Source organism: Haliaeetus leucocephalus, unplaced genomic scaffold (genome assembly GCF_000737465.1).
Source record: "Haliaeetus leucocephalus isolate CR32 unplaced genomic scaffold, Haliaeetus_leucocephalus-4.0 Scaffold495, whole genome shotgun sequence".
Lineage (NCBI taxonomy): Eukaryota > Metazoa > Chordata > Aves > Accipitriformes > Accipitridae > Haliaeetus > Haliaeetus leucocephalus.
Window position 1 is genome coordinate 3,244,769 of NW_010972931.1, and position 23,215 is coordinate 3,267,983.

Sequence of the window (23,215 nt, forward strand, 5' to 3'; positions counted from 1 at the left end):
GCAACAGTACCTCCAAAACCATGATCTATATTGGGAGTGCAGTGGGAGAAGAAGCATCTTCTTTAATTTATTCCGTAACTGGGCCATAAGCATAAGCAGCTGCTGTAGCTGGCAGCTAAGCCAGCCCGAGCTCTTCTGGCAAAGATGGTGGGAGAGGAAAGGGCAGCAACTCGCTAACCTTGCCATGTAGTTCAAGGGGGAAGTAACTCAAGATTCAAATTCCTAGCAGCAATACCACCTGCAGTGCTTACAGCCCTATATATTATATGAACAGGTTTGCTTGAAAATCAGACCAAAACAAAAAAGAGACTAAAAAACAAACCCAGAAACCTATGAGAGCTGTGGGGTGCTGAGATCTCAGAAAAGATGCTCAGCACACTCCAAGATTGCTACATTTAAAAAGTAGACTGGTATTGATCACCTTGCTTTTATGCTGCAGAAAACACAGCTTTGTGGGAAAGCTGAATGCACGCGTGTCTTGATATATAGTGGAAAATGCAATTTTTGCAAAAATCTTCTTACGGTCATTATCTACTTATTTCTCATCTGTTCTTCAGCAAGTACCTTTTGCTATTAACAAATTATATGCAAGTCTTTCTGCACATAACATGGAAATTCCCATGGCTGTCACTTTATAAAATTGTATACAGAATAAAAAAATCATCAATATCTGCTTTATCTTGTAGACATAGCAGGTCCAGTCCTCTACTTCACGAGACTGCTTTGACTAAGCAGTGAAATGCTAAAGAATCCCCTGTCGTAGCTCTAAGTTTAGACTGAAATTAGAAAGAAAGGTAGGAGCTGCTGTTCCTGTCTTCCAGCACTGCCTTCTGATGGAAAGGACCTGCTGGACCTTAGGTAGCTCAACACAAAGACAGCCAAGTTTGAAACTGTTGAGTTTTGCTTTCCTTACCGCAAAACAAAGCAAACCAAAACGGAGCAATAACAAAACCCCACCCAAAACCAAGTTTAGAATGAATGCATATATGGCCCACAGTTTCTGAGGGCAGAGGAGAGAACAGACAACCACAGAGGAAGTTAAAAGCCACTTCCCTTCTGTCACAAATTTAATTCAGAAGCAGCTGGGAGCCTATTCCAAGTTACTTCAATTTCTTATTGAGCCATGTTTCCATCAACGTAAAAGGCTAAGTTTTCCTTATATTTTAAGGGCTTCATCAAAATCAAGGAAAAGATAATGATAATGGTACCCTTCGGATCTGTCCATAATGTATCATTACACATGTAGCATTTAAAAGACCAAGGCCAAGACCCTGCCAAGCAAATGAGGGCCTAAGCATTTCTGTTTGTCCAAGAGCAAACTACAATTGTATTAGTGTGCACAGTTAGATTTTATGTATATTTGAAGAAATACATTTCAACTCTACTCTTTATTATTTTTACTGACATTCTCCACATCTTCTTGTTACATTAACAGGAAAATAATAAGAAACCACGCAGCTGAAAAAAACCCACTCTTCAATTCTCTCCATCATTTGTCTGAAAATAAGTGTTTGCCTTACAGCTCAAAAGTAGTATGCATCTAGGTTTTAATTTTACATCTGCTTCTGTTGTTTAAGCACCATTTCACACCAACTATAATAAAAATCACAAACCCCTATATCCAGCCTTACTTCACTACTGAAATGCAAAAGTGAATGAGGACACAGATTCAGGAGAGCACTGACCCCAATTCTGTGCTGGGTAGTTGTGCGACAGACGTGTTGCTCTTCCCTGCACCCACATGAGACGCTGCGTCAGAACAACCTGCACCAACGGCCTTATGCTAAAAGGGAATATCCCCCGGTTCATCCTCGTACAGTCCCATTCTGCTTAGTGAATTTTGGTACTGTCGGCCATGGGTTCCCTCCTTACTTCCCAGTGCTTTTATATAATATGCCTTATCCTACCTGTTTTAAAAGACCCCATGACAGCCGCAAGTTGTAATTCAAGTCTTCTCCTTAGGAACTACGGGCCTCATCAAGAAAAAGCATGAGCCAAAAGCAAAGTCCTTCAGCAGTCTGCTGGCCCCAGCTCCAGGGTGCTCCACGCCACGAGGACAGAAACATCAAATGAACTGTGTCAGCTCAAGCCCAGCTTTGGAGGAGGCCAAGCTGAGCTTGAACAAGCAGAAACACCTTTTCCATTTTGGGGTGGGCCTGAGAAAACATCTTTGCCTCTTCATCTCCCTGCCAGACATTGCCTACAAAGAATGAAAGCCAAGGTGGCCCTGCGTGAGAACCGGTGGTCAGCTTGGTAAATAACTGGCTTTTGGAAGTCTGTTCGAGCTTTCTGCAATTCATTAGCAATCAGATGGCATGCAGATAAAGAAAGGTGAAAAGGCTGTTAAAAACTAGAACTATTTCACTATGAACTCATTTGCTGTGGCTTTTGAAAAGTGCAAACTTATCAATTAAAAAAAGTGTTTTAAACAAGTTACTGCAGTGCAAAAGATGACACCTCCCACTGTGGGTTTGCTCGGAGCATTACTGAGGCATGCCGTTCAATTCAAGGCTCGGCAAATACAGCCCATTATACAGTCTTTTGCATATTTACGGTAGTGTGCGAAGCATTATTAATAGCTTACACCACCGTCTTTCCTTCACAGCAGAAGGTAGGTCTGGTTACTGAAGCATAATTGGTAATCTATTTCATATATTAATAAAGTACTCTTTGGAATGCTTTGCTATAACATTCAGTTCTTGTTTGTTATTCCTTAAATGTATTGTTTGAAATGCTACCACCAGCTATTCATTCTTTTTCTGAGCAGCGATGCCATGACAACCCCCACGTGACCGGCTACAAACATACCACAAGTCTCCAGGGCTTTGCTTTAGGAAAGGCTCAGACTGGTATTACTCATACTTTTTTTTTTTTTTTTTAAAAAGCCCAGATTCAGAGATGCTTTATTTCATGCAAGATGCATCGAGCCTACCAGCCAATTTTACCCTGTGGCAACAAATATCTTCAGCTAAAATGGGACAAAGCAAAGTATGAAGAACACAAGAAAAGGGTAGGTATAACTGTTTGATAAAGAGCCGAGGCCTTCATGAAAGAATAAGCTTACCCAAAAAGGCTACAGCATCTCTCTACTTATTCTTAATACTGTCGTGAAAGCTACTAATCAGCGATAAGGTACAAGAGACACATTTTAAGAATGTCCAGCAAATACAGGTATAGCTTTTGTGTGCATTTAGAGTTATCACAATGATGTTCACCAAATTTAGAAGTGAAAATGATTCTGTCGGTCTTCTGCTCCAGATCAGTAATAATGCAGGACTGCTCCCTCTTGAAAATACGTAAGTAGTGAATACCATCAGCGATGATTCAACTGTATTGCTGCCTTAGAAAGATTGTATCGCAATATCATTAGCTTTAATACGAAGAAATAGTTCTTCATTATTTCCAGACTGGGTCTGTTTCATTAACTGTATAAAAATATCTTCCTTCCTTCCTTCCTTCCTTCCTTCCATTGTTCCCATAATTTGACTTGCAGGTGGAAAAAAGTTAAAGATGAGGTAGAGAATTGAATTTGACATCTTTTTCTAACCAAATTGACAATAATGAAATAAATAAATTTCCTCCTGTGTGAATTAACCTCGCGAGGCTTACTATCATATATAAGCGTGGCTATTTAAACAGTGGCTCTTTTACAGCAGGGAACTGGTATTAGTGTAGCTGAAATACTCCCAGCATCCGCTGTGCCTACAGAACTCTCCTTTGTTCAGCATACAGAGCACTTCATATATGCGCTAAGGCATTCAGAGACCAAGAATAAAGGTTAGATATCATCACGATATATAGTGAAGAAATGTATTTATAGAGAAAAACATTTCCCACGACTCAACTGCTCTTGGGTTAAACACGAGTGTTAATTTCTGAGCGCAAGATAAGAGAAAGAGTAACTATCATGTTGGGCAAAGGATGGCTAGAAGGTACAGAATTTTGTTCCTTATTACAGGGTTCACACACAGCTCTAGTAGTGACTAACGAGGTCTCCCATGGCGAAAGAGCGGCCTTTTCAAGTGTCCCTGTGTTGTCATGCTGGCACGCTCTGAAATTCCCACGCTAGTTGCCCAGAAATTTCACCATGCCTTCTGCTGGCACAAATTCAGGCTTGCTGCGGTGAACGCCAGCTACCAGAGCGGCGGTACCTGCGGGCTGGGGTACCTGAAGGCAGCAGGGTAATTCAGCAGGTTGTCCTGAATGACACAGCCCACGCCTGGCACGGGCTTCTGCTCTGCCAAGAGAGACAGGGAACACTCTGGGAAAACGTTAGGGCCTCTGCTTGGTGATGTGCAGGCTTTGCATTGAAGGAGGTCACAAACAAATGAACCAAAGAGAGAAAGGGGAAAAATAGGGAGCAAGGAAGGAAAAAAGGTAACATTTTAGAAAAAAAAAAAAAAAAGGGTACACTTACTGGAGAAGACCACTAAAAAGATGGCAAAGTTTAGGGATAAGTTATAATTTTCTCCGTGATGCAAAGGTACAAAAAATATCAGCATGTTTTTATGTACACAAGAGCAAATGCTTCCAGTCTGAATATTTTTGTTATTTTCTTAACGGAAGAAAGGAATGGGGGGTGGAAAAACAGTTGCATCTCCTCTCTGCAACATTCTGCATAGAATTAGATACAAAATGGGTCCAAAACCATCACAGCTCTGTAAAGTGTCACAACAGAGATCAGGGTGGGCTTAAAAAATACCAGGTTTTACCTTTTACAGTTGTGCATATAAGGACAAGACAGAGATTAATCATAACACTTTCCAGAAAATGAAATTATATTGATATGAATTCCACCGAAGAAATTTTGTTTCTAACCCCACCTTTTGTTGGTTCAAGTCTGAAGCAGTTCGCATATCTATAAATCAAAATCAGGGTTTGCATAAATATCACATTTTATTCTTCACCCCTGTGATTTCTACTGACTGATACAATAACAACCCTCTTTTACAAATCGCATGTCTTCTTTAAGTTATTTTTAAAATAACTTAATAGCATGATAATTTAAAGCACCTGGAGAAGCAGAGGAGAGAGCAGAAGCCAAAACCGCCAAAACCCTCAGAGATTTACCAAGTGTAGTTCTGCTATCCAATAAAAATCAGCTACTTAACGTGATGGGATCTAGAACGGATTAAGAAGAGCACCCTCATCTCCCCCTGCACTCAGGTGGAGTTGAGAGCAGTTAGCCCTTTCTGGGATCCCGCCTCCTTGGAGACGACTGCCCCACAAAAGCAGCTGAATGTTTTCACAAGAAGCCAGGCAGTTCAAGTGAATTTTGGACAAAGCTAGACACTGCTAAACATTGTCCCTGTAAATTATTTGCCCTGTTATAAAAGCAAGGAACCTGTCCTGGTAGAATTCATGGCAGGTCTGCCATCAGGGATTCAAGCCTGGTCCTTGGCTCATTGCAAAGCTGCTACAGAAAGAGACGTGGAAAACTTCTGGATTCGGGCAGTGCTTTGGTCCTGCCCTGCTGCGTCGGGTTTGCGTTGGTGCTGGGCCTGCTGCTCTTACTTGGCAGCCTCTTTTTTTTTTTAAAAGAGCAAGTATTTCTTTCTTCTTTCTGTATGACTGAGTCTGCCTGCTATGAGGTGTGACAGAGGGAGAACGTTTATCACATGTATTTCACAACAAAAATCATGGTACCATTATTTTAACTGATCCAGCCTCACTCCCCACAGGACTCCAGTCTGAGAGAGAGCGGTCTCCCCTCTAAATCCTGTCTCACTCCACTCCCCACCACCAGCTTTTCTTCCACAGTGTTTATTCAGTCCAAGACAGCCCATAGATTATTCTTCTTCCTCATATATTGCATGGCTATTTAGGTCAGGATGGAAATAAATATTATTGTGCCACTGAACTACCAACTCCATTAGAATAATTAGATCCACAGTTTGCTTTTGATGATCATTCTGAGTGCTAATAAGAGGAGGCCTGGGAATACTTTCAACACAAGAAGTCCTTTCCCAGTATTCTTACCTCTTTCTGGCAGCATCCTAAATGCGCATCCCTTTGCAGGACCTGGCACAGCTTAGGAGTACCTAGGGCTTTCTTACACTAGCCTTTTTATTTCTGCTGGATGCCTAATAAAAACTGCCTGCCTTCTTTTATACAGTCTTTCCTGTATCATAACATCAACACCACTGTAATCAGACTGCACGTATTTTTACAATTCTCCAACATAAAGAGCCTTTGCATCTCCAGCAGACTCTAGAACAACTGCCTTTAACATTTTCGTTATCCACTGCTCTTCTTCTGGGCAAGTCTGGCTTTGCTGGTATAATGAATCATATGTTTAATAGTGTTACTGCTGGCTAACAAAAGAGAACATGAGAATCAAAAGATTTCCTGTAATTATATGCAAGGGTATTTCCAACAAAAATGGATAAACATTTCATTTCTGTTGCAGATCCAAGCAGCAAAACCATTAGTGGACACAAGTGCCCCTGCAATATACAGTCACCTTCATCTGAAGTTAGGGAAGCTGAAGGTACAGTATTGGCTATTTCACTGAACACTAGCATGCTTACCTTCACGTCTCCTCTCAAAGAAAACAAAGAGACTACCAGATGGTCACAATTTCAGGGCCTTTCTTTTTTCCTCAGTGCAGTGATTGTTGCGACAGGACTATCAGGATCCATGAATAGCACACTCCCAGCACCATTAAATAACTTACTTTATCTTTATGATTATTGATGAAATCAGAGCGCTTCAGATTAACAAGTGCTAAAATGTTCAAATAGCCTCCTAAAAGGTACTTCTGCACAACCATGAAAAAAACATCACCAATAACAAGAATAGCACAATCACCAAGATACACACAGAGCAATGAACTGAATAATAGGATGTTAACATATTCAAAGCACAAGAAATAACAATGGGTAGCCTTGACTGGCAGTTATCCTTCAAAATCTTACTGCTCCCAAGAGGCAAATTTTTATTAAAGATGAGAGTGGAAAATAAATTGTTACCTAATTAACTCTGGTCACTAAAAGGAAACAACAACAATTAAAAAAACCCAAACGTGAGCACAGTAGAAAATACGTGCAGCTAAACCCTGTCAAAGACTTAATTTCTAATGCAGTGCCCCTCAGGCAATGGGAGCACAGCCCATGTAAGGACTTCAGAATGAATTTCCTTAAAATTGTTTATCATCTCACTGCAACATAATAATCCCCAGGCACCTTAAAATCATTTCACTAGCAAAACAATTCATTTCTCCTCCATGCATAAAATCATATGCTATATTAGGACATGGATTAAATTGCTGTTGTTAATTTTTTCCTATTACTGTAAAAATAATGCTGATAAAGTTCCTTTGAAAATGAAACACTGCATAACCCCCCCAGAAGTTAACAAAAAAACCACCAGCAGGAACCCACTACTCTCAGGCACATTCCTTTGAACCACAGGTCCTGATACCTAGAAGTGAGACTGTCCTAGTCTCTTTCTCATCCTCCTCCTTTCCAAACTGCTACGGAAAGAAAGAAAAAACCAAACCTGTAATGTTGCAGTCTTCTAGTAACCAGTTCTTCTTTATTATCATTCTCCTCAGGATTATTCAGGGCCTGATGGGATTACTTAATGCACCAGTTTTAGGTACCTTTATACTACAGCGTGACCAGGATCTGACCCACTTTGGTTAAAAACCCCAGCAAACAAGGCAGATGTGCTAGATTCCCTACAGAAACCTGCTGCTCTAACATTAGTCACTCAAAACTATCAGAGCAGGATGAACAGGGTTTCCTATTCATTTTATAGAGGACTTGCAATATCTTTGGAGTGCCTAGAATCAAATACAGGAAAAATAGGGGAGAAAGGAGAAGAGTGAATCAGCATGCTCAAAACAAGACTATTTCTTCAGGGATTCTGTTCTGAGAAGCTTTTGAGAACGAGGTGTTGAAGCTCAGCTACAAGCGTGCTTTCCCTGCTTTCCTCCATCCAGCCTCTCTGGTCACCTCCAACTCAGCCCGGCTGGAGAAGGCATTCTTGGGACTCAGATAACCTTGAAAATAAGTTTCTCTCTTCACCATCACCCCCATTCCTCCCCAGTTCTCACAAACACACTTTTAGCATGGATTTGTGTTCTTTGAAAAACAATATGGTCACATTTTTTACAAATTAGACAATGCGCCAGGATATCCAAAGGGATGCTCTCTCCTCCACTGGACTCGTTCAATTTTCATCCCATTTTTGACACAGTTAACTTCAGAGATTGAGATTATTAATATCTTCCATTTTAAAATCGAATTTAAAGAGGCTTAAAGTCATGCTAACGATGAACAGAACTAGCTTATATTGCTTCATACACCTCTCTCCATTTCTTCGTTACATCCAGTTGTTGCTTCTCTTCTTACACTAGCTTGCAGGACAAAAATGGCCTGCAACTGGACCTGATCCAAATCTCACTGAAGTCAATGGAAAAATTACCATTTGATCCAAAGCCTACCGAAGATAATGGAAAGCGTCCCATTGACTTCAGAGGAGTCTGGATAAGTCCTGTCATGTGTTTGTACACTGTCCATCACAAGCCCAGATTTTGGTGAGAGTCTGTGAAGGCTGCTAGAGACACAAATGATAATGATGATCCTGGAAAATACATTGAAAATATTTATAGAAATTCTGCTTACCCTGATGAAATGCATTTGCTAATCACTCAGGCTGCTGCTGCGGTTGCAGGAAAGTGTTTCAGGGTCAAATTCACAGCATTGCAAAGGGCTTTCTCTCCCTGCGTCACCATTAAAATGGTGAAACAAAGGGTTCTCTCAACACTAGCACAGAGCTTTACGTGATCAGTGTCTGTCACACTCTGTGTACGGAAGGGGACAGCAATTTTGAACACCCTGTTAGGTATCCATGGTACACCACTGCTGCTTGCTATGGCCTTGTAAAAACAGAAGCATTTCTTTATCCTTTCTGTATATAAAGTTGGAGGAAGACCGACTTTCCGTCATCGAAAGAGACAACCGTTTGCTGCTGGAGAAGATGTCCTGCATCATGAGAACAAAGGGACAAATCGACAACAAAAATGACTATAAGGCCAAGAGGTAACATCAGCAGCACTATTTCTATGTAGTTATCAAGTTACCTTCCCAGTGACAAACATAGCTAAGGATAAACTGCTCTGTGAGGACATGTATTTTAAAAGGCAGCCTAAGGTATAATCAACACTTCAGAAAGCCATTTGCTTGACCTGTCACATGAAATCCAATGCCAGGTCATTTTCCTCCCACCCTCTGTTGTAGAGAAGATGGCTTTAAATTAGTTTTTCAGTTTAATAACTGAGGGAATGAAAAAAAAAAGAGGGAGAACATTGCCCTACTTTAAGGAAATAAATGAAGCAAACCTATTATGTCTCAGCAAAGCTGTTGTTCCTGCTAAGTGAGTCATTGCTGCTGACTTTGCCAGTTGTTCCTGCAGACACCACCGGAAAGAGGGAGATCCAAAGCTTAGAGATGAAATAAAAACAGAGCAAAAAATAGAATTAAAATAAAAAAGAAAAGTGGAGCAGGAAGCAGGCAGAAGTGAAAATATAATTTACTGCTCAAAGGAGACCAAGCAAAATATGCCTTGAGGATTTATCACCAGAGAGAACCAGAGAGAATATTTTTTGATTCAGGAGGAAATTCACACCCCGAATAGGGCACAGCAAACCAGTAACAACAAGGACAGGCTTTTGAAGTGGAGAGAATGGTTTGTAAAACTCAGGTAGCAGCTGTTACCTCCTGTGATTCATTTACAGACAGACGACTTCATGACAGACTGACTGCTCATCAGGCCCTAAAGTGTCTCCAGACAGCAAAACGCAGCTCAGGTGCATGTGACCTAGGCAGAACTCAGTACACATCACTGTCACAAATATCCTGACATTTGCACAGTTCCTTGGGAAGACAGAAATTATCTGAAACAGAGTTGGTCATGTCTACATCATGCAAATCCACATCATAGCACTTATGGCTTGTCACTAGTGAATAATATCCAGATCAGTGCAGGCACCAACAAGCATCAGTTAACTCTGCTGCGAAAGGTGCAATTCCACGAGATATGGAAGGAGCACAGCATCCTGCCCCTTTTTACTCCCTCTCTCCCTTCCTGATTCAAGTGGCAAACTTTTGTTTTCTTTGGGTCAACTCTGGTTTTCATCAAATCTCTCCATTAGCTAATTAAACTTGAGACAGCAGCAGGAAGATAACCCAACAAAACCAAACAAACCTGGATAGTTTTTCTGCCACTTTCTGCAAAGTGATGAGTTCCAGTGCTAATGCAAGGGGTGGAGAAGACCACACAGCTGGGAGCACTGGGGAGATGAGCAGGGGAAGGAAAAGAGCAAGTCCTTCCCTTTTTTGGTGGGAGACTGCTATGAGATCAGCTCAGCTGCCTGGGAAATTACAGTCTAAGAAATCAAAGAAAGTTTCCAAGGCATTTGAGGCAGTATGCTTATCTCCATTATCTTCATGCTTCCCAACTCGGTACATCAGATTTGTACCCAAAATAAACGTATAAACCAAAGTAACTGAAATTGATTGTTAAGCAGCTCAGGCACCAGCCATGCCCTCCCCTACAGTACCGCACTATGGCAATTCCAAGACTGGAGGGTCGGCATTAATCCAAGATAGAACTAACACTTTTCCTCTTGTAAAATGTACCAAACCTCCATACAGGCAGGGGCGCGTTTGGAAGATACTGAACAAAGACTGGCCTCTTAAGAAGGACAAAAGGATTGGGTTGCAAGGGCCGGTTAATGCAGATCAAGGAGGAGCAAGTCCCTGTTGGAGAGGTATAAAATCTTAGGCAAATTTTCCCCTGACGCAAGTTTGACAGATATTCCACATTCTGAGTTCCCAGGCATGGGAACACGAACAAGCGTGAAGAAGTTTGATTCTGCTTGTATGCTTTTTCCCTCTAGTGTAAATGGAGAAAAACGAAAGCAGGAGCTGCGGAGAGTGAACCAGAACCGTGCCATTCTGGATAGGATTACAAAGTCCCAGCCTCAGTATCAAGTTCAGCGATGGCATGAGGATTGGCAACGAGCTGAAAAATACATGGCCAACATTGTGAGATATCCTCGTGGGTGGTGTAAATCACAAAGCCGAAAGGTAGCCCTGAGCTTCTGTTCTTTCCTTCCCGGTTATTTCTGGATCGGAACTGCCCGTAGAGCGCATTTCACTGCGCTTTCGTGCTGGGGATTAACCGCACGTGGCAGCCAGCCGCACAATTAACAGCCTTTCATTTACACAGCCACTCTTATCAAATGAATCCCAGACCGCTCTTCAGGCTTTATTAGGTGATTTGTAAGTGCTGTAGTTTCTACAATCAGACTGTCCACCATGGAGAGACAGCGCTTTCAGAAATAAATCTAAAAATAATTAAAAAAAAACCCCAATGGCTTACCAGTTCCCTGAGAGAAACAGTCAACCACTGCAGCAACATTTAAGGTGACCAAGTGGGCATATGTATTGAGGGCTCCAAAACGTACGCTGGCCATTCTGTGCAAAGTAACCAACTTCTTATTTTCTTTAGTAACAGAGGTAAAGAAAACAACAGCAGAACAGCTATATGAGGTATTGGCAAGTTTTCCCAGAGAAAGAAAATTGACTGTCCTTAATCCTTCCATGTCCAAACTCCCTGGCTTTGAGCCCGCTAACTCACAAACTCCCAACTTTCCTCCCAAACAAAGCAGAGGGAAGGTGCAGCACTGCCCACCGGGCAGAGAGTTGGCATCAGCTCTGCCTTTACCCATCCTCCCTATCACCTTGAACTGCCGGGCCTCCACAGTCGTGGGTCTTCATTTGGGAGGTATGTCCTCTGTCATGCAAGACTGATTCAATATATATGGGTGCGACTCATATTCACTATATATATATTCCCTATATTCACTACCTTACCTACTACCTCCAGCCTGAGGCCACTGAAACAAATCTTTTTGAGGTCTGTATTTTCTGAACGTATGTAAAAAGATTTTCAAAGATGTAGCTCATCCAAATCTGTCTGAGTCTTTGGAGAACAGTAAGTGGTATTTCTTTTATCCCGGGACTATCCTTTTGCCAAATCTTTGGTCCCAGTTCTAATTCCAGAGGATTTGCTCAGGAAAGGCAAAGCACTCGAAAGAAAAAGCAATAAAAATTATGGCACTGCAAACAAGAAACAACCTCTCCCCAACTTCTGTCTGGAGACAATTCTTGAGTACAGCTATATCATTTTTACTAAAGCTTCCCAAAACTATTCAGTCTGAGGCAGAAAGCAAATATAGAAAGCTTCAACCCAAACAGTTAAGACTTGACGAAGAAACATGCAACTAAAAGAGAGGCTTTGATAATGGAAAATACTAGGCAGCTTTAATTGCTGTGGAGGTATCATTACAAACCAAAGAATTATATTAAAAATAGTAAGGTTGTAAAGCCAGGCCCTTCATAGTCAGAAAGTACCAAAATTATGGCAAAGTAAACATACCCTGCAACCTTCCCTACAACGACTGTTAAGTCTGGGCTCTGTAATTAATAGGTACTAGAACATCTTTAAGAAGTAGTCACTAGAAAACACCTTTTTCCAGTCTCCCTTTCAGAAATGGTTGAGCCATTTTGAAGGACATTTAAAAGACAAATAAGCAAACCTGATGCAGATACCTGCCACAGACCTCTTCAGGTGACCCAAGGAAATCCAGTAAAGTTACAGCTGAAAATTGGCTCAGTGGAAGTATTTGGCAAGATCTGCAATAACTTGTGCTACTGGGTGATCCCTCTATGCTTTTACAGTTCACCTGACACCAGCCCATGGTCAACCTCAATAAATGACAAGTCATGCTTCTTCCATCAAGCATTCTTCTGCTCTCCCCCTGTTGCAATTTAAAGCTTTTTAGTGGTTACAGCTATGCTATAACAGCAGGAGAAAGTGAGAACCTTTTTTATATAAGGACATTATTCACTGATCCCAACTGAAGAAACGATTTATCTGAGCCAGCCTACCCACTGGCCTGACCGATGGAAATTGTTCCGACTCTGGTGGCTCAGGCAGTTCTAATAAATGAAAGAAAGGAAGAATTCCCTTCCTTTGCTCTGGAAGGGGACAGCAGTAGTATCAGCAGCAAGCACTTGTCACCTTTCTTTGCTAACTGAGCTTTGGTGCCAAAGGAATAATCCTGAAAACAAATCATGGAAGGTTGGAAAATCAAGGTAGTGACAGGTTCTTTATTCTACATATATTTATATTGATTTCTCTTTTCTGGCAGGAAGAACAATTTAAAAAACAAACATCTAAACAACACAGAAAAAGAGAAAAGCAACTGAAACTAGAAGGTGTGAAAAGTAAGAGGAAGGAAAAAGAAAGAGATCATGTCCACCATGGAACGGGAAAGAAGAACTAGAACAAGACAGAGTTTCAGAAATAGCGTTATTCCAGTAGTCTCCTGTGAAAGCAATTTAGAAAGTAGCAAAGGGCTCTCACTCCCTCTTGGATAACGATGACATTTGGAAATTTTACTGTCCTCAGCCTTCTGCTTTGCCCTTATTCTGGAAGTCACTCCTTTCCTGGTGTGGTGGACCAGCAGAACAGAGGGGTTGCGAGCCCATTTTAAGATTGTGACCCTGTGCATCAGCATACCTTGATTTCTGCAGTTTAAGTTCAAATACCGCTGTTCCTATGCAGATGATAACTTCCAGCATCAGAAAAGACTGGACTTGTGAGGGTGGTAACCTTTTCAGCTATGCAGCTGAACTCAGCAAAAATTGTAAGCAGAAATCCAGAATGAGCTGGGGTACCTGGGAGAATCAGGTGGAAGGACTCATATAGTTTAGGATACTAGGGGTTTAAGTATTCTGTAAGAGTAAAGATATTAAAGACACTGTGTTTTCAGTACAGTGAAAAAAAACATAAAGCAAAATGACATAAAAGCTATTTCCCTTATAATTACCAACAAAACTTGCCTGGGTTCATAACTGCGAGCAAAGAAGGAGCCTAACTGGGAAAAGGACTGTAAGTGAGCAACTGTAACATAACTAATTGAGCTGATTAAGATTTGGGCTTTTTTCCCACATGACAATTTTCGTCTCGGTATCCAAGGTCTCTCCAGTGAGGACCAGTTGGCCGACAGTAAATACAGAGTGAGGGTGTTAGAAAAACTTTGAGGCTCTCTGAAGCCTCTGAGCCACTTGCCATGAACAAGGGAGAGCGCTCGGTGGACTAATGCCCTCCCACCACCGCAACACTTCTTCTTTACTCATGATTTTATGCAGTGCTTGTGTCAGTCACGGTAATTGGATTCACAGAGTGAAAATACTGAAAATAACATAAAATTTGTTTCTAGCTTCCCTTTTGATGGGATTTAGCAGCTTGAAATGAGGAGAAACAGCACCACGTGACCCATCAGCTCTCTGCATGTTATCATCTGCCACGCTTTTAGACCATCATTGATCTATACAGTTCAGGGGACAGACGCTTCCGTTCTGAAATGCATGTTCTATATTTCTTGTTTTTTAATTACACTTCTTCAAAAGAAAATGTGTATTAAAATCACAAACTGGTCTTAGCATAGCCAAGCGGGGTAGCAGCAGTTCTCTCAGAAGAGGTATCAGTCAAAACCAAGCATTGAACCAATATCAGCTCTTGCTTTATCTGAAGTAGAATTTCACCTGTAATAATTTTGGAGGCTGCCAACTTTCCAAGCAGACACCCCAGCAATAACTATTTACTTCCTGGCACTGGTAAATGCTTTCTAAGACATTCTCTCCTTTCTCATTTGCAATATGGATCAGTGAATAATGTTTGAAGTGCTAATGATGAAAACTTAGTTTCTGAAGCACAGAAACTCTAAAATACAAGACTATGTCTTTATAGTACTGAACCGAGATTAGAAATAACAGCTACCATAAACACCAACCCTCCAGTACGTCAGTGACTCTGCTGTACAACTGTGAACTCCTGGCTTCAGAAAATTCACAGCTTCCCAGGGCAGGATCCCCAAACCCACCATGCTAGAGAGAAAAGCTTCACCGTCCCTAAGTGCCTGGGTCAAGAAGGAAAAAGGATTCTTGTTTGCCCAAAGCAATAGTGGGACTGGCCCAATGTTCAGCGGCAATATATGTCCTAGAGTGCATTGAGTATGCCCAGAGCCAGCGTAGAGGGGGTGACCCCCATGTGGTGGCCAGCCACAGGGCTCCGTGGCTGGACGGAGGTCATCTCAAGCCACCAGCCGTGATGGGAGAGTACAAGGACAGACAAACTCAGCCTTTGTTGCACACCTCTGTTACAGCAATCGCATCGGGCAAGCACACGTCAACTGGTCCCTCCAACAGTAGCTCGTTTCTAAAAGAGAGGTTATGCACCCTTTAACAAGAGCCAAAAAGACAGTAAGTTAATGAACCAAAACTTCCCTCACTATCAGAAGGAAAATGCCAGCTTGGCTTTGCTAGCAATCCTATTTCTTAAAGAAAATGTCCTATGCCTTTATGGCTGAAGTCAAACACCCCTGATGTCCCCCGCTTCATGTGGTTCCAGGTTGGATCATCAGGTCACTCTGTAAGGGGCCAGCTATCCTGAACAAGTTGCACCATTGAACCAAACAAAATTTGTGTTTCCTTTTCTTCTTTAAAAGCTTCAGAGTGGGATCATAATAACCTAAAATGTTTGACCAAATGCCACTTGCCTTACAAATAAGTAGAAATGTTACTCTCTTCAAATCCCTGGCTCCAAAGTTAAAACACTTTGCTACTGAAACACTGGTATGATTACAAGCTAATACTTGAAACAAGAGAGACCTGAAATACCACTACAAAAACAGTGCTAAGAGTTACAGGAAATGTGAATCTGAGGGTCAAATTCTGCTTCCATTTTCTATTGTAAACCCAGGTTAGCAGCCTTATCTGTACTGGAATTGCTGTGGATATAATAACCTTACATTAACAGACCGTGTCAAAAGAAAACTCATGATGAAGTTTTAAAGATGGCTGGGCTGAGCTTAACTACCAGCTCACTGCCATGGGAAACAAGAGGTCACTCTCCCCCTTTTACCCCTCTCCTTGTGCCCCTCTTCCATTCTGTTTGTCTTTCACCAATATTTGTGCTCTTTAAACCCTGAGCAAGCTCAGCTCCAGGATAAAAGTCACAAAGAAAAGCTTTTTTTCTTTTTCTTTTTCTTTTCTTTTCTTTTTTTTTAAGAAAGGAGAATAGTTTTCCAGTGGGTTAATGAGTTGAATCAGTTCATTGAAGATTAATTTAAGATTAAGGCCATAGCTGATGCAAGGAAGAAGTAAAGCCACATATTCCTTCAGTAAAATGGAAAAATGGTTACTCACTGCCTGGCAGTATTTAACACCAAAATAACTCTCCTAAGGGTCAATAGAAACACATGGAGCCCAGCAAAACGGTCGCAACTCAATAATCCACGTTGGTTACCATGGAAAAATTATGAATATATACACAATCAGGGTTTGTCCAAGTTAGGAATGACTAATCTGGTATTCACTACCACCCCCCCTTTTAACTGGACAAACACCAAGTATGAGTGTATCCATTTTATTATTTCTTTATATTTACCACAATAAAAGGAATATTACTTAAATATGCCTGAATTATCAGTTGTGGGGTTGTGGTGGTTTTTTAACATGGAGTTTTTAGGATTTCAGGAGAAAACTATTCACCTGGATTTCCAGGCCCTGAGTTTAAGTAAGAATAATGAGTTGAAACCACATTGCCTGCAGTTTAAAAAAATAAATCAGGCCTTCCAAAAATGTTGCATTTGTATTATTGCATTAAAAGTTGTGAAATCTTGTTGAAATCTGAATTGTGAATCTTTTTATTTGCTTTGCAGTCACAGAACATGCAAGGTTCATGTTTTCAAGTTTTCCTTTGCTCTTGCAAAGTTAAGAAACCTTCTTTTGAAGGGTTTTCACTTGATGCCCCAGCAGGAACTTGAATTTAAAAAAAAATAAAATAAAATAAAAAGAGAGAGAGACCACAAAAGTTGTAAGAAAACTGTAACAGTGAGGATCTCTGCTCCTTCCTAACACTCATGTTTCACTCTCCTTGCTAACTTCACTGAAGTCAGCTTAATTGCTCTATGTTTTAAATGCGTTTCTAAAAATAAATGGTAAGGTTTATTTAAGAAGGGATGTAGTATGTGTATTAACACATTTAACTTGTATGTGTTTAAATCAGCACAAAAGAAGTGCAAAGAAAGCAGCAGTGTCATGTAGCAGCAACTAGAGGTTACCAGGACAGAGTACAGCATGGTGGTTTGTTTAAATCTGTGGTTTATGCTGTTGATTTGTCCCTTCAGTATTAAAATGGCTTCATCTCTCCATAGACCCTACTGTGAAGGATGGAAACGCTACCTCCGCCATAGGTACGAGGAACTCTGGCATAAAGGCTACTGTCACATTAGTCAGAGGGTCCTATTTGCACCTGACTCCAAACTCACCATTTATATTTCAGGACAAGCCAACTAGATCAAGCAAGCAAAGCAGCTCAGGCATAAGAAGATTTTGAACTCTACTTTTAAATATAAATGCAACTGTTCCCAGCCACTTCTGCAAATTCAAGCACACTTACTTAAGTCTGTACACAGATAACCACAGAGTTCGAGGTCCAGGTTCACAAGTCAGTGAGAGGTTGGTGCTCAAAATATCATGTGTGGATGTCACTTCCTTGCCAACAAGAGGTCCAGTTACTCTTTTGCTTTTCTACAGATGAAAAGCCAGAGTCTGAACAAACATACGATCCACAATGTGTGGAAGCACTAGAGTTTGTTGGGCTACAGGAAGACACTGCGTAATTTGTCATCCTGAAGTATTGTTACAGCTCTCCAATTTACAAGCTAACTTCTGCTGGGACTTTGCAAACAGTACCTATAAAACCATACATGGGGGAAGATACAGGACATCAGGAGAAAGAATATCCCCAGGATGGGAACGAAGGAGCCCACAGGAAGGAAGATGGAGGTATGGTGGTTGCTGTGCTACCCTATCAGAGGGGCAGGTAATGAAAAACTTCCATGCCTGCTGTTGTTCCAGCCTTCATGCACCGTTTCTAACTGGAGCAACCAAAGAAAAGTTAAATGAGGAAGGAAAGCTGGAATGGAACATCCTGGTCACCTCCACATCCGGCATTGTCCTCTGTTTCCTTATTATCCAAATATAACCCAGATTTATTTCACTGTGGTATTTTCTTTTGAATCAGCAGATTCTTTTTTTTTTTTTTTTAATTAAAGCAAATCTTGCCAAAGCTGTAGGAAAACTTACAAGCTCAAGAAAAAGGGTAATGATTACTGCCATTATATATGTATGTAGAAGTGATATACTATGACGTCCTAGCAATTCACCTGCCTGAAAAAAAGAAAAAAAAGGAGGTAATATTATCAAAACCATAGGAAAGTAATAATTTTCTTATAAATATATATTTAAATAATGCTGAAATCCTTCTTCAGCCTACAGAAGCTTGACATTTACATACATTGTTAAAGGAACAGAATTAAAACCTTCGGTAAAAACAGAGATGCAGCTTGTGAAGTGAATCACAGCTACTTTTCTGCAGTGTTTTCTCATAACATTTTTTGAGACCATTAAGAATCTGATAAAAGCAATCCAGAAACAGATGAGAAAGATTTTTTGCTCTTTCTTACCTATTTCTTTGATGCCCATGACCAACAGAAAATTAATTTTGCATTCTGCATCAACCAGCAAATTTTGAGTCTCATTTCAATTTTAAAGCTTGTAGTTTTCTTCATGAATTAAATATGGCACCTAGTAACACAATGACTACAGTAAGGCTGGAATTTTAGTTCCCATAATACATTGATTAAACTCTGCCCTCAAGAGTTTCAGTTTTCAGTATGACAAAGGTTGCTTTGATTATCTCACATCTGCATTATCTATGTATTAGGGCTTAAGTACAGTGCCATGATTTGGAAGGCATGTGGAACCGTGCCTGTCATATATAATCTATACACATACGCACAAATCAAAGCCCATTGAGCTGGATTCCCTGGTGCCTCCCTGGAGCTCAGCTGGCATAGCTGCACTGAAAATTGGTCCCATTATTAGGAGACAATCACTTCTTGCCTCTGCCTTCCCCACCCCCTCCGGTTGTCCTTCATGGGGCCGCTTGCTGCGTCGTTTGTGAGCTGCCAGCGCTTTGTTGCGGTGACTGCGGCCTTTTAATTGCTCCTGCCACTTTGCTAACACTGTTGGAAACAGAAGCATTTGCTGGAACAGCGTATTATTGATAATTGGTTTAATTTGGTCTCCCCGTCTCTGCCAGGCTTCCATCCAACAGAAGCATGCAAAGCAAACCCAGCTGAGCTCTTTAACAGTCTACATAGCACAAGCTTCATTTCACTTCTAGACTCCTTAGCTTGAAGCTTAGCACAAATCAGAATACATACTAACAGGTTACAGTGCAAGAAAGTGCGGTCTTAACCAGGCATAGCTCTCATCTTCCAGAGGAGAACACACCTTGGATTTTGGGCCAGCTGCGACATAGCAAATGGGGTGCAGCCGTAGCTTGGACACACTTACATAAACACCCGTGAAAACACACACCGAAAGACAAGCGAAGAGGGTATAAAGCCTCAGGAAATACTGGTTACCCACTAGTCAGAGTCGCTGCAGCTTTTCAAGTTGATGTCTTTTGCGGCAGTTCAGTCTCCTTTTTGCTAAGCTTGTTCGTACAGCCTTGAAAGCAAGCTCCTTATGTGAACTTAAAGTTCAAATTACTTCATCTTTGCTGCCGTTTTAACCTGAGTTAGTTAGCTTTGGTTACCTGATTTGAGTTAAAGCTTAGACTTCTTAACTGTGTTTTACAGTACTGATACATCCTATATCACACTTCTAGAATATATTAGCAGCCATTAGCTAAAGCATTTCAGTATCACAGCTACATCCTAGGCTGGACAAAATGTGACTGATAGATTAAAAAACATGAAATGACACACAGGTTGGCAGACACACGATGAGGATACAGACCACCTGTCTGGTTCAAATTAATTGTCGGTGCAGATGTACATGGAGGCAGCTCTCTATTCATCGGATTAAGTTAGAACATCAGCTGAAGTGAGCCTTTCCTCAACTGTGAAAAATCAAAGTGATATTGGCAAACTCTTGATGGCATCAGCTAAAAATGATACAAAACACAGATGACATTATAATACTAGTCATGAAGACCTGCAAAAGTTTGCAAATCTTCAGATATGGGGAAAAAAAAAAAATTCATATTTACCTTTGCTGGAAAACATCAGACAAACAAAATTCCAGCAAACAGGTGCAAGTCCATTGAGCTAGTCTGGACTTGAATCAAGACTGATTTCAAGTACGTTAGAGATCAAATCTGAATGTTTTGCACAACTCGTTTCAGGCTTTGATTTTGTGAGCTGAAGGCAAGAGCCCATTTCCTCTATGCTGAGTGCAACTAATAACAGCTGTAAAATGGTGCTGGCTGCCTGACAGGGCATAATACTTTTATCCTCTGACCTTTCTGAGAAAAGGACCAAGGGTGGCATAGATGCACACTTGCACATTTTTTCCATCATATAACATGTTATCCTGATGCAACTAATTATTACACTGTAAACACAATTTTATTTTGATGTTTATAATTTCTCAGAATAATAAACACTTTCTGCTACTGAGTTTGTAAATACATACACTTTGTAAAAATCTTTCTTGTAATTCAGTCTTCTTATAAGGACAATATTTTGCATGCTGTGTTACCTCCAGTACCAGAAGTAGACATTAGAGTTCAACATACTTGGTCTGTGTGTTCTGTGCAATGAACATTCTCACTACAAGATACATGGCCTCTATGCCAAACCCCCTTGGAAGTTGTGGGAAAAAAAAAATATCTCAGATTTGGAAGTTTGAATTAGATGCCCAAATAAAATATCTTGTTTTCAAAGACACCCAGCATTTCCAGACGAAAAGCAAACCAAAAAAATCAAGCCTTCTTTTGTTGGCTGTCTAAATATGGTTCTAGATCTTAATTAGATAATCAAATTTGAATTAAAATGTTTGCCTCCATTTAAAAAATGTTGTTCATCTGACCACACTTGTAATGGCAAACAGCTCAAGCCACTAAAATCAAAGGGTAGGCTAATTGTATTAGGTTAAAGCATGCAAAGACTTGACTTTACAAGCCCTTCACACAGAAAACTCCCACTGCTTACAGGATCAGGGCCTTACATGGAGATCTGAGACCTTCCTAGTTCTTTCAGTTCTTTTTTTGATGCTGCAAGAGCTAAGTTGCCATCTGGCACAGGCTTGCAGCAGCTGCATGAAATAAACTCAAGCAAACATATTGGCACAGGTGTGATTAACAATTAGAGGGGCCAAGTACTGCATAGTAATTTATCTAAACAAAAGCTCGTGGAGAGTCCGCACCTCTGAGTACACGTCACATCCCACCTTTTCAGCTCTAGAATTTATTCTTCAACCTTAGTGGTCTGGAGAAGGCTTCATCAAATCACTGCTCCCAAACATAGCGGGGTTAAACTTTTAAGATGAAACTTTTCCCCTTAAACCATGCATGGTCTGGTTAACATATATGTGTATCTCACTAAAAAAGTTCTTTTGATAAGTTCAGTAAAAAGCTTGGATTTTTCTAGTTTACTTGAATTTACTAGTACTTTTAAAGCTGCCCCCCCCAATAAGTGTTCCGTTTAACATGAAATACAATTTGGCTCAATTATGCAACTGAAGAAATAAACTTATTTGCACAGAAGAAAGCAATAAACAGTTCACAATTTGCAAAAGTTATTTTAATGGCCTTAGAAAGACTGGGAAATTACTAAGTATAGTTATATTGTTCATAAAAGTGACTGGGATCTTTGTAGATCTTTCCATGTGTTGAGCAAATCTCTCAAATAGAATTATTGAAACATTTAGGTTGGAAAGGACCTTTAAGATCATTGAGTCCAACTGTTAACCTAACACTGCCAAGTCCACCACTAAACCATGTCCCTAAGCACCACATCTATATGTCTTTTAAATACCTCCAGGGATGGTGACTTCACCACTTCCCTGGGCAGCCTGGTCCAATGCCTGACAACCCTTTCAGTGAAGAAATTTTTCCTAACATCCAATCTAAACTTCCCCTGGTGCAACTTGAGGCCATTTCCTCTCATCCTATCACTTTTTACTTGGGAGAAGAGACCGACACGCACCTCACTACACCCTCCTTTCAGGTAGTTGCAGAGAGTGATAAGGTCTGCCCTTAGTCTCCTTTTCTCCAGACTAAACAACCCCAGTTCCCTCAGCCGCTCCTCACAGGACTCGTGCTCGTGCTCTAGACACTTCACCAGCTTCACTGTCCTTCTCTGAACACACTCCAGCATCTCAATGTCTTTCTTGTAGTGAGGGACCCCAAACTGAACACAATATTCGAGGTGTGCAGCCTTCCCAGTGCCGAGTACAGGGGGACGGTCCCTTCCCTAGTCCTGCTGGCCACACGATTCCTGATACAAGCCAGGATGCCGTTGGCCTTCTTGGCCACCTGAGCACATGGCTGGCTCACATTCAGCTGACTCTTGACCAACACCCCCAGGTCCTTTTCTGCTGGGCAGCTTTCCAGCCACTCTTCCCAAGCCTGTAGCGCTGCATGGGGTAGTTGTGACCCAAGTGCAAGACCTGGCACTTGGTCTTGTTGAACCTCATACAACTGGCCTCCACCCATCGATCCAGCCTGTCCAGATCTCTCTGTAGAGCCTTCCTACCCTCAAGCAGATCAACATTCCTGCCCAACTTGGTGTCATCTGCAAACTTAGTGAGGGTGCCCTCGATCCCCTTGTCCAGATCATTGATAAAGATATTAAACATATATTTATATGTGGAGGAAAAGACAGTTTCTCTTTACATCACAGAAGTATGTTCTTCCTAGGCTCCACAGGAGGAATTTTTATCCCATGGAAGTGAAATGCATAGCTCTTTTAAAGCCCAGCTACTTGTGTCTTGCTTGCAGAGAGTGACCATGTTAATTTGACTGTGATGAACATGTGAAGTTCTAGAAAGTGGTTGTCAAATCCTCAGTTTCCGCAAGGCTAAACAATTCAACTTAGTTGAGTCCGTTAAGACTGAAAGCCCAGATACCAGACTGAGTTCATTCAGAAGAAAGCACAGGCTGTTTAGATTTGAGAGATCGGATGGGAAGATAGAGGAAGCTGCCCCATGTGCGTGGTTTTCTGTTTAGACAGGGCTACCAACTCTACTCCTTTCATCTCTCACCCTGCTGCTTTGAG

General features: G+C 41.1%; 1 protein-coding gene across 1 annotated transcript; it reads left to right on the forward strand.

The window, feature by feature from the left end:
* Nucleotides 1–2,917: 2,917 nt before the first annotated feature.
* On the forward strand, nucleotides 2,918–13,679 carry LOC104836963 (uncharacterized protein C17orf105 homolog). The gene is made up of 5 exons (XM_010575799.1): nucleotides 2,918–3,010; nucleotides 6,410–6,490; nucleotides 8,929–9,047; nucleotides 10,907–11,096; nucleotides 13,611–13,679. The coding sequence occupies exons 1-5, from the start codon at nucleotides 2,918–2,920 to the stop codon at nucleotides 13,677–13,679; spliced, it is 552 nt and encodes a 183-aa protein (XP_010574101.1).
* Nucleotides 13,680–23,215: the final 9,536 nt, after the last annotated feature.

Excerpts from the sequence above, each read along its gene's own strand:
- LOC104836963 (XM_010575799.1), top strand. The coding sequence starts at position 2,918 with ATGCATCGAGCCTACCAGCCAATTTTACCCTGTGGCAACAAATATCTT. Across the intron at positions 3,011-6,409 it reads ATGAAGAACACAAGAAAAGG|ATCCAAGCAGCAAAACCATT; the intron begins GTAGGTATAACT and ends TTTCTGTTGCAG. Across the intron at positions 11,097-13,610 it reads GTAAATCACAAAGCCGAAAG|TTTAAGTTCAAATACCGCTG; the intron begins GTAGCCCTGAGC and ends TGATTTCTGCAG.